Source organism: Filicampus tigris, chromosome 10 (assembly GCF_054856515.1).
Source record: "Filicampus tigris isolate MCC_2025a chromosome 10, RoL_Ftig_1.0, whole genome shotgun sequence".
Taxonomy (NCBI): Eukaryota; Metazoa; Chordata; class Actinopteri; order Syngnathiformes; family Syngnathidae; genus Filicampus; species Filicampus tigris.
The window spans coordinates 19,974,597-19,986,686 of NC_141226.1; the positions used below are offsets into that span (position 1 = coordinate 19,974,597).

At 42.4% G+C, this 12,090-nt stretch overlaps 1 protein-coding gene across 1 annotated transcript; it reads left to right on the forward strand.

Moving 5' to 3' along the window:
- Nucleotides 1–562: 562 nt before the first annotated feature.
- On the forward strand, nt 563–9,536 carry kiaa0040 (KIAA0040 ortholog). The gene is made up of 3 exons (XM_086044104.1): nt 563–845; nt 1,025–1,100; nt 5,897–9,536. Exon 3 carries the CDS (start codon nt 6,182–6,184, stop codon nt 6,512–6,514), a length of 333 nt encoding a protein of 110 aa, XP_085900230.1. The 5' UTR covers nt 563–845; nt 1,025–1,100; nt 5,897–6,181; the 3' UTR covers nt 6,515–9,536.
- The last annotated feature ends 2,554 nt before the right edge of the window (nt 9,537–12,090 follow it).

Below are 12,090 nucleotides of genomic sequence, written 5' to 3' on the forward strand. Positions count from 1 at the left end.
ATATAACATTCACACACACATACTGGAAGTAGTGCGTGCAGCACACAAAAATTCCACGAAATGAAGAGAATTAATGACAAAATGGCCGCCCCCTGAGATGGCTAAAAACAGGGGGATTTTTTTGCTTAACTCATATTCCACAAACACAATATTACTCAGAATGCTGTTTCAACTAGTGGGCCTGCATAGAACATATTCTTAAAAAAAGCATGTTTGGGTTGACTTCTTTAAGCTTGTAATGTGTTGACAGGTCCCAATGCGGCCACTTGGAAAAGGTTGATTTCTGTTCTTGTGCTAGTGCTTTCGCACTGTAGAAGTTAGCGCACACGCACCCTTTGGTCCTCTTTTTCGAAAAGCTCTGCCCCGCTTACCAGCACGCTTTCTCTTTCTCTTCTTTTCAAAAACGTTGAATGAAAAAGCCTCTTTTGCTCGACTGAGCCAGAAAGAGAATTAACCACAATGCCACAGGCAGGCCACTGTAAGCGCGTGCGTGTGCGTGCGCGTGCGCGTGCGCGGAACGGCGCACTGTGCATCTTTCACCTGCTCGGGCACCCGCATACCTCCGCAGCTGTCACTTCCCGTGTTTGTTCTCCTTTTAGACGCGGGGTGGAGATGCGTTTGTCAACACTCACTTATTGCGCCGAAGTGAGCGACTCGAACGAGCCTTTTTTTTTGCGCGTGTTCCTTTCCGTTTGCACTTATTGGCTTGTCCGCGACTCTGTGCGACGTCACCCGGGGCTCGTGTGCGAGTACAGTAAAAGCCGCCGCGAGAATCCATGCAGGAAACAAGCAAGCACAGACAGAGGGCCCATTCTTACAAAAAGTGGGCAGGGTGCAGTGACGTTGTGAGTAGAACACACACACGCACACACACACACACACACACGCATATAAACACACAGACTTGGAGCCAGGAGGAGGAGGAGGATATTGTTGGAGGTTGGGGGGGGGGGGCTAGACGAGCAAACAGGAACAGAAAGTGACGCCTTGTCATGATGTGTGTGTTTGGGTGTGTGTGTGTGAGGGTCACAAAAAGAAGCACACAAGCCGATGCCAACATGTTTGAAAAGCTGACAGGAGGAGGATCGACCTGACTGAAGGTAACGTCACTTTGAACGAGATGCTGGGGATGTTCTGTGTGCTGAAAGTTTGAGAGTGGGACTGGACTGTGGTCGCTTGTATTTGGAGGCTTGCCTCATTTCTTTTTAGCCTTGTCTGACAATTGGGAATGTTTAAAAAGTGATTTGAAATTGTCTTGGTTCAGTTGCAACTGAGTGGCTGACGTTGGGAATGGGAATGGGATTGGTTGCCTGTCTCGACTTGTGCCTGCGATTGACGGGCGACCAATCCAGTAGTCTGCCTTTCGCCCGATACTTTCGCCCGATACTTTCGCCCGATGTCTACTCAGACAGACTGCAGCTCGCCTGCGACCTGCCTGCTGCGTGACGTTGATTTGACTGCTTGAAAATGGCTCTGGATCTTCACCCAGCCTTGCCGCCAAGTCATGGGCTGAGGAACTCTATATGGGGGTGGCTATTATGCGCTGTATGTGACGACATCTTCTGCCTTTGATTAATATTTGCATCAGAAGCGAGATGTTGTTTTCTTTTAAAGTATATATATTGGAACTGATATTTGGTCCAATGAATAAACAATCGCAGACTGTACAGCATAAATTTGCTCGCTAACGGTCAATCAGAGTGATCCCCATTTAGCATTTTGCGATTTTTTTTTGGGCCCATTCATTCAAATCATATCTAAAAAGCACAGCAACTCTAAGTTCCAATTTCTTCACAATTCTAAATGCTGCGTTTTGCTTTGGTTTGTTCTGGCTTGTACATTTGAATGTGTTTTGCGTTTTATTTCTTCAAACTATGATGCCTGACTACCTCTGACAAGTAAGAAATTCTGCTTGTGCTTCAGTTAACAATCTCAATTTTAAATGGTTTAACGGGCTGCTTTCTTTCGTCTTTCTTTTTTTTTTTTTTTTATGGTCCCGTTATTGTAACCATTGCTGGACTAAGTAACTGTAATAATACCACAATAATACTTACTATGTCACCGCTTAAACATAATCTATTACTGTGACGCATTACTCACATCCACGCCACTGGAGAGTTTTCACTGAATGTATGAGCTCACTAAAATCTGTCTAGACAAAAAAAAAAAAATCATCTGAGCTGTTCTCAATTGCTGCCTTTGATTTTAACCGATAACTCACGTGTGCTAACTGCTCTTGTGTGGGCAGCACAGTAAGCTAGTAGTTAGCATGTCTGCTTCACACTTCTGAAGTTGAACCCTCAGTGCAGATGTTTGTGTGTGGATCGTGTTTTTTTTTTTTTTTTTTTTTTTTTTGGGAGGGGCTTCCACCCATTTCCCCAAAAATGCATGTAAGGTTACCAGGGGTCACCAACCGTTCCTCAGTAGCTCTCAGTTCCAAAAAAGGTTGGTGACCCCCGTTCTAAACCGTGCATACTTGTGAACAAGAGCGGGGACGGTTGTGTGTGTAAATGCGTCCTTGACACACACGTATGAGCTTTTGTCTCTCTCGCTCAAATCCCGAAACAACAACAACAAAAAATTGGAAAGCGGTATCAGTCGCAGAGTGCGCGCTGTGCTCGAGGCCAGTCATGAAAGATTCCTGTCATGCCGTCTGTCGCCACTTCTGCTCTTTTAGGTCAAGCGTGCGCCTTAAAAAGCAGCCCCCGGTGCAATCGGAACATTTTTTTTCAGCCCCTTCCTGCTTTTGTGAGCCGAATCGATTGGTCCAAAGAATCCGCCACCAAAGCACAATGTCATGAGAAAGTCAAGTGGACTCTCGGATATGTCATCATAGACTTTGGGATATTCTCTCTCTACAGTATATTTTGCCCCTGAGCTCCCCTTAGTTTATGCAGTGTAATTTACTCTTAAACAGGACATGTGACCCCGCCCCCAATTTCTAACAATTCTGGTTATTTGAATAGGGTGTCGCTGACAAACTACCCCAAGGATCACAAATGATAGCACACTTCACACATTCTTTTTCTTGGCTTGCTGAAAATAGCCCCCCCCCCCCCCCCCCCGTCTCATGCAAGTGAGAAATTGGACACCCTGCCCCACGTAATGCTGGGCCAATGCTAGGCTTTCGTGACCATGACAACTGCGGGGTGGAGCTATGGGATTGAACATACTGCATGTGGCTTTGCCTCCCGGGAGAAAAGTGAAAAAAAAAAAAAACAAGCAATCATTTTTACTAGGGTATTAACTGGTTGAATTCAACGCCATCTTAAATGCATTTGTGTGACGACAGTGTAAAACTCGTCTACTTCCTTATATGGGCACACTGTGTGTTGCGCAATGACGTCACTGTTCCTGTCTCACTTCTGTAACGATCACATCTCCCAGAAAAGCAAACGAAATGCGTTCCTATGTTTTTCAGTGTTGACTGTGATGCTGCTTAGCTGCAAGAGCTTCATCATTTCCTTTTTGAGAAATGGACAAGGGTGGGGTGTGAAGGCAGAGCGGGTTGTTAGCGTGTCTGCGCGCAAAACAATTTGGCCCGATGCATTTGCTGTCTCTTCCTTCGCTCTCTGCCAGCTAATGTGAAAGAAAGATGCAACACAGAGCAAATGTCTTGACAAACTCTTTGATGTTGGCGCTCGTACATAAGAAAAGCAAAGGAGTATTTCCAGTACCTTATGGAGGCGACAAAGGGAGTATTTCAGTAGTTTTAAGCGTATTTCAGTAAGTTTTGGGCAGTATTTCAGCTGATTTAAAATAATTTAGCTAACTTTTAAGGAATATTTCAGTAAATGTACAATTATTTACGTAACTTTTAGGGTGTACTTCAAAACCTTAAGGGAAAGTAACTTTTAATATTTTGTAGATTTTAAGAGTATTTTGGTAACTTTTAGGATGTACTTTAAAAATTTAAATAAAAAGGACCTTTTAGGGATATTTTGTAGATTTTAAGGGTATTTTGGTAAGCTTTAGGGTGTACTTCAAAGGTTTAAGGGAAAGTAACTTTTAGAGATATTTTGTAGATTTTAAGAGTATTTTGGTAACTTTTAGGGTGTGATTCATAAATTTAAGAGTAGATAACTTTTAGGGATATTTCGTAGATGTTAAGTGTATGTTGGTAACTTTTAGGGTGTATTTCAGTTGATTTAAAATAATTTTAGGTACATTTTAGGGAATAATTTACGGTAACAGATTTGAGAGTATTTGGGATTTTTTACGGAGTATTTTGTACATTTTAAGAGTATTACATTAACCTTTTAGAGGCTATTTAAGTAGATTTAAGAGTGTTATGGTAACTTTTAAGGAGTATTTAAGTAGCTCTAAAAGTATTTGGATTACTTATTAATTTCATAGATTTAAGAGTATTTAGGTACGTTTTAGGGAGTATTTCACTAGATTAAAAAAAAATTGGTAACTTTTAGGGAGTATTTCATTAGATTTAAGATTATTTTGGTAGCTTTTAGGGAGTATTTCAGTAGATTAAAAAAAATTAGGTAACTTTTAGGGAGTATTTAATTAGATTTAAGATTATTTTGGTAGCTTTTAGGGAGTATTTCATATATTATAGAGTATTTTGGTAACCTTTAGGGATATTTCGTCGATTTTAAAAGTATTTAATTACTTTTACTTTTAAGGAGTACTTCAGTAGATACAAGCATGATCAGGTCACTTTTTGACAGTATTTCAGTCGATATAAGAGTATTTAGGTAACTTTTAGTAGGAAGTATTTGAGTACATCCGCGAGTGTTTGAGTCACATTGTAAATGAACACGTCGGCCTAGTATGCAACTGTCTTTTAATGTTGGTCATCATGAGTGGTACTTGGAAAGCCACTCGAGGCGGTTCTCGGTGTAAACAAACGCTGATGTTGACTGGCCCAGTCGATCGTATGAGACTCTCAACGTGGGGTCGGCGTTTGTTATGCAACGGTGAGGTGAGAAGTGCAGAAAGGCTCGCTTACAAATACAGAAACGGGCAAATAAAAGATGTACTTGGTTGTTTAATTTCACACTTGATGGGTGGTCAGGCACTCCACAGAACCAAACTAATTGCGTACAAGCAATTAAAAAAAAGGCGAATTTCCGTAATATGGCTCCTTTAAGGGCTAAATGATTCTCCATCTGGCATCATTTGGACTAAAGCGAGCTCTTCTCTGGGATGATGTTAGTTGAAAAAAAAAAAAAAAAAAAAAAGGACATGAAATAAATCCAAATCGCTACAGCAGCCAGATGCCATGTCACTGCTCCAACGGGAGCCACTCGCGTGCGTTGGCATCGTGTCTCTGGCGTCCGCTCCCAACTGGTTCCTCCTCTCTTGTCACACTCTCACTCTCAGTGGGATTGCCACCCAGACTGCTTCACTAAATCTCTCGCCCGGATGCCATCGCCCCTACGCCACTCCCGCCCAATCTGTCTTTCTTCCGGGCCTCCGCTCGTCCTCTGACCGAGATCTGCTCGGAATCCTCGATGAGTCATTTGCAGTATTTATGAGAGCAACGCTGGAAATCGGAAAAAGTCCGACATGAGCCCAGGTTTATTACGATGGATATGTTGTGGATTCACTCACAATAGGTTTTACACTTTAAACACACTTGATTAAATACACTTTTTGAATACCTTGCGAAGTTATTCGAACACAAAGTGTGAGCATAAATTATGATTGTACCTGTTGTGTGCCTGTGCACAGTATAGTCATGTGTCTTTAAGAGGCGGGGCCTCAAAGGCATGTGACAGTCCTGAGGCTGTGTGTGAGCGTTTGTGTTAGAGCTGAAAGAGGGGTGGGGAAGGTACCAAGGAAATAGCAAGGGAACGCTTTACACAGGATAGCAGACAGAAGACAGAAATTTCTCCTAATGCTCATTTTGGTGGTTTTTTTTTGTTTTTTTTTCTTTCAGGATTCAAGTCGGGAAGTCGAATAACATATGGCTGCAACTTCTGCAAGATTTCACTCATCACAGTTTTACCTCAAATTGTATTTCGGGTGTCTTTGGGCTCCGGTCTGATCCATCCATTTGAAGGAAGCAGAATTTGGAAATGAAACTCCAAAGAAGTGTCAAATCTGCTGCATTGGCCTCTCAACGAAGAAAAAACATGTAAGAAGAAGTGAAGTCATGTCAGTTTAGCCTCCTCAAAGCCACCGAAAGTATTGCGTAAGCTCCCGAACTTTGCTTCCCGAAGCTATGGAGGGGACAACCTACAACGCCCGCGACTTCTTCAACCATCTTTGGAGCTTCGTGATGGACAAACACCAGCAAGGCGTCTACAACACCGTGTGCCTCGTAGTCCTCCTCACTCTGCCCCTGGTAGTCCTCGTCACCACGTTGGCCGTGTGTTGCCACTGCTGCTGCTATCGCCATGACAACGGTTGCTGCTGCTGCTGCTGCTCTGGAGGAGGAGCCGCCAAGTTGGAATCAAAGAAGAAGAAGAAAAACTCAGCCAATAATGACGACTTGTGGATTTCCGTCAAGGCAGGGCAAATGATGCCCGACCTGGTCGCCCTGCCGATGGAGTAGGAAGTTTATTGTTTGGAAGCCTTTCAACAAAACAAGGCAGAAAAAATTCATGAAATGCAACAGCAGTGTTGAAAATCGTGGGATTTTCTACTAGCCATGTAGTATGTGGAGCTCTCTGTTTACAGTGTTTGCGGTACACACATTCATAAGCCCGACAGATGATGACGGATCGCTCCACCTAGACATCGCAAATTTGGACGATTTTCTTTTTTCCACCCTTTCCTGCTATTTGTTGAAAAACTTTTTTTGTGCTCAGGCCTTAGCAACACTTTTGTCGCTTTGCTCTCGGTGCCACGGAACAACTTTGAAGCGAGTCGAAGAGCTTCGTGTCTTTTTGCTGCCCTCTTGTGGCATCTGCGGGCAAAGCGTTTTTCGGTTCCATGTAAATAACTCCAAAACGAAATGTTTTTTTTTATTCACAGCAGTGTTCCAGCCCTATCCCTCATGAATAGCAGAGCGTTACTGTTCACTGTACCTAGCTGCAAATTTGTGTGTGTACGCGAGTGTGTGTGCGAGTTCCTGGAGCTCCCGTGTGAAATGCGTTGTCTGTATTCAGTTGGGCAGTGCAGTTTTCAAGGCCGGTTGTTACCCTGCCTACTTGTCGCAAGCTATCTACGATGGCTCACTTTTAAAGTAAAAAAAAAAAAAAAAAAAAAAAATACCTCTTGCTCTTGATTTTTATCTCATAAATTCAAGGCATGCTTTTGCTACTGTCGGTGCGAGTTTGTGTCTCGGCGGCTTTGCTGCTCAGGTACGTCCCATCGGGCATTTGCAGCAATTCTCGTCAAGTTCTCCTCCCTTTCAAAGTGTCACAGTTCACTGAAATGAGCCCATTTTACTCCACCTCATGCGAGTTGTAGCCACTGTATACCGCGCCCCGTATTGTGCCAATGGCAAGTCCGGCTTATGTTACCATGACACCCGACGATGGAGCCTGAGTATTGCGCCTCGAGTTAAACCCAGAGAATAAAAAAAAAAAAAAAAAAAAAAAAGAGAGACCCATAAAGACACAAATACCTCCATTTTATTGACAAATTCACTGAGCAATCAAATACTGTATGGGAGACGAATCTGCGTATCCAATGAAACTCAATGCAGCTCTGCTTACCGTTTGGCTTTGACATGATGGCAGGTGCAGGTGTTGCGTGATATTGACTCTGCATAGTTTTTCAAACAGTCTTGTATGGCTATGACTTGAAAGTGGCTCTTAATCTTCACCGAGCCGAGCTGATCAATGCATGGATGGAGAAACTCGTTGTGGGCCCACCTTTTAAAGGGGAAATCAACCCCAACATATTTTTTTCAAGAACGTTCCCAGAAGGCCCACTAGTTGAAACACGGCATTCTGATTGATAGTGCGTTTGTGGAATATGAGTTAAGAAGAAAAATCCACCCGTTTTTAGCCTTCTCGGGGGGCGGCCTTTTTGTCATGTCTGTCGACTGAAAATGACATCACAACTATCCACGGCTCAGGTAACAACCAATCATGGCTCAGATTCGGAAAACAGATGATCTGTGATTGGTCGTTACCTGAGCCCTGAGCAGTTGTGATGTCATTTTCAGTCGACATAAGTGACAAAATGGCCGCCCCCAGAGATGGCTAGAAACGAGTGGATTAACTCTTATTCCACAAACGCAATATTTATCAGAATGCCTTGTTTCAACTAGTGGGCTTGCAAAGAACATATTCTTGAAAAAAATATGTTTGGGTTGACTTCATCTTTAAAGGCACACATCACTAATACGACTGTGCAAAATATGATGATGGCAACCAAAGTGAACAAAAATAATATCCCGCACCTCACATGCATATATTTTGGTATTATATACATGAAGCTTTACAGGATATATAAAAAAATAAATATTTGATCACTATGTTTTGAATTTCCTCGATTGGTGGGTGGTCTGCGACGTAACCCCCACAAAAAGGCGGTATTACTGAAAAAAAACCCAAAAAACATTTAGCATAGCCCTAAAATGATTGAGACCATTCAAAGCAATGTAATGTTGTCTTCGTAATGTTAAATTCGACAGTAGCTGTGTGCTTAATGAGCTTGTATGTTAACTAAAGTATTTTATGTGAGTCCAAGTCAAATGAACACAAATCTGCCTTCTATTCACTGTTGAAGAATAAGTCCCGTGATTGTGTCACGGAGGTCTTAAATGGCTACTTTCGATGAGAGGCCCCCCGCAGTAAAAAGAAAATCAGCACGCTGTTGTGTCTTGCGCGTTAAAAAAAACAACAACAAAAAACGTAAACCGAGGCAAATGATTTTGCCTTGAATTGAGCTCTGCCACAGGGCTCGTATTTGTGACGTCTCGGCGCGCAATTAGGCGCGGGCATCTCTGCAGTATTACGCATTAGCATGCGCTGCCGTCGGGCTCACAAGAGCTGCTGGGATAAACAAAGAAAGAGGCCCTTTCATGACACCGACATAATGGAGACGCTTTCGTTGGTGCTGTGGGAACGATGGCGCTCGTCTTGTGTGGGCTTAACGGGACGATTTTGTTTTGCTTTTTTAAAAATTATTATTATTATTATTGTTATTATTATTATTTAAAGGATTTCTCAGGTGTCTCGATACAAGGCCCCTGACATTATTACACCAAAATACATAAAAGACAAAGAATTCCAATACACTTATCGCACTCTGGTTGAAATTTTTGGTGATTTAAAAAAAAAAACATTTTTTATCTGATCTGCTTGGAAAAAGTTGTAAATGTTGTTAGCAAATAAGCTAAGAATTAACCTAGCTGCTACTTCTTCTACTATTGCTACTCTTCCTTGTATGTTGTTTATGTGACTCGGTCGATTGAATGGCCAATTGTGCTGCCATTTCTGGGGTGCGATTTCATGTTCAGTGAGATGTCGCAACGCCTCTCAGCTCATCAGTGCGGCATTAATAATAGCCATTCTTCACAGAGGATAAAGAATACCGTACATGACTGCGTACTGTTATATTGTTGTATACTGAAAGGCTACGCTATGTGGTTGCTTTGACATTAAACTTCAAGTGAACAACTGAAGCCTTTTTTTTCAACGAGTGCTTGCTGCACCCCATGCCAGGTCTGCCCGTTCAGTCGGTGCTTCACCAGTGAAAACAAAGTCTCCCTTATTAGAGCTGTCATGGAAAAAATAGCTCAGGCTGAGCCCACGCGTATGTGTCAACTTGACACTCACTGGCCACATTAGCACACGTGCGTGTGTGCGCGTGCGTCGGCTTGGGTTGGGTCTTTATTTTAAGAAGTCAGACTTTTCTTCTTTCTCCCCTTTGTGTTTACTCTGGCTCCAAAGTAAGCCGAGCAATGGCGGGATCCAATCTCGTCGAGTCATCTGGAAGTGACTGTGTGGGTGGAAAGACATTTGAGTTTCAAGACGTGCTCTCTTGGAAATAAATGTCAGCTGCGAGTCTGACGTTGATGACTTTCCAAAGAAACTTTTGTCATCAAAGTGGAGCATTTTCAGTGATGCTCTAATTTCAAAACGACTGTTGAAAGACAATGTCAAAAATGTCATCATCATCATCATCATCATCATCATCATCCTCATGTATCAGCATCAGCGGCAAAAATGTGCCGAATAGTGTGGCCGTTATTGATGATGAAAATCGTTTTGTTGACGTGTTTTTTATTCGTGTGTGGCTTGCATGCTGGCCCGGCTTTTCTTGGGGTACTCCGTCCTCCTCCCGCGATCCAAAATCACTGAAGACTCTCAAGTGTTGATTTGTGTGAACGCGAGTGTGAATGCTTGTTTATTCTGAAATTGAGCGGCGACTGGTCCAGGGTGCACCACGCCGATCACCCCAAGTCAGCTGCTCGACTGTACTCGCCATTCGAAAAAAAGATACTTCCTGTCTGCAGTTCCCAGTGATGTCTAAATTGCTGAAACGTTTTTGGCTTGAAATGGTGCCGTGACCCCGTTATAAAAATAGCTCCGGTCCAGACAGTGCCTGAGTTATTTTCAAATTCTTTGGAAACTATTTTGAAAGAAGCAGAACGTGAGAAGTTCCTGTAAGTTGCTCAACTTTGTTATGAGGAAACTTGCTGGAGTCTCTTCTTGTTGTGGTGCTTTTTGTCATCAGTCCTTTTTTCCCTCTTGTGTGTTGTAGTAGTAGTGTTAGCTGCAGTAGTAGTAGTAGTAGTAGTTGTTGTAGAATCTGCAGTAGTGATAATAGTAGTTGTGGTAATGCTATTAGTAGTGGGAGCAGTACCGGAATGATAGAATTGCCAGTATTTTTTGTAGTGTTAGAGTTGGTGAAGCTAGTTGTTTTTGTACTAGTAGGAGTAGTAGTTGCATGTATTAGTGGGCTGTAGTTGTAAGAATTTTAGTAGTACCTGCAGTAGTAAAACTGTGAATAGTTCTAAAAGTAGTAGTAGAGTAGTACACACGGTGAAAGCGTAACCCTGAGTTATAACACGCATTTGAAACCCTAACCCTAGTTTAAAACCCTTCTTAGGGTTTCAATGTAGGGATTTACATTAGAGTTAGGGTTTCAACGTAGGGTTTTAATTTGGAGATACTAGGGTTTCAAATTGGGGTTTTAGAAGGGTTTTAAATTAGGGTTAGGGTTTCAGGGTAGGGTTTTAAACTAGGGCTAGGGTTTCAAAGTAGGGTTTCAAACTAGGGTTAGGGTTTCCAACTAGAGTTTCAAACTAGGGTTAGGGTTTCAAATTAGGGTTTCAAACTAGGGTTAGGGTTTCAAATTAGGGTTTCCAACTAGGGTTGGGGTTTCCAACTAGAGATAGGGTTTCAAATTAGGGTTTCAAACTAGGGTTAGGGTTACGAGCTAGGGTTTCAAAATAGGGTTAGGGTTTTAAATTAGGGTTTCAAACTAGGGTTAGGGTTTCAAACTAGGGTTAGGGTTTCCAACTAGGTTTTCAAACTAGGATTAGGGTTTCAAATTAGGGTTTCAAGCTAGGGTTAGGGTTTCCAACTAGGGTTTCAAACTAGGGTTAGGGTTTCAAAGTAGGGTTTCAAACTAGGGTTAGGGTTTCCAACTAGGGTTAGGGTTTCAAATTAGTGTTTCAAACTAGGGTTAGGGTTACCAACTAGGGTTTCAAACTAGGGTTAGGGTTTCGAAGTAGGGTTTCAAACTAGGGTTAGGGTTTCAAATTAGGGTTTCAAACTAGGGTTAGGGTTTCCAACTAGGGTTTTAAACAAGGGTTAGGGTTTCCAACTAGGGTTTCAAACTAGGGTTAGGGTTTCAAATTAGGGTTTCAAACTAGGGTTAGGGTTTCAAATTAGGGTTTCCAACTAGGGTTAGGGTTTCCAACTAGGGTTTCAAACTAGGGTTAGGGTTTCTAATTAGGGTTTTTAAACTAGGGTTAGGGTTGCCAACTAGGGTTTCAAACTAGGATTAGGGTTTCAAATTAGGGTTTCAAACTAGGGTTAGGGTTTCAAAGAAGGGTTTCAAACTAGGGTTAGGGTTTCCAACTAGGGTTTCAAATTTGGGTTTCAAACTAGGGTTAGGGTTTCAAATTAGGGTTTCCAACTAGGGTTAGGGTTTCAAAGTAGGGTTTCAAACTAGGGTTAGGGTTTCCAACTAGAGTTTCAAACTAGGGTTAGGGTTTCAAAT

What these genes read in the sequence shown, in the direction of transcription:
- kiaa0040 (XM_086044104.1), top strand. Translation starts at nt 6,182, where the DNA reads ATGGAGGGGACAACCTACAACGCCCGCGACTTCTTCAACCATCTTTGG.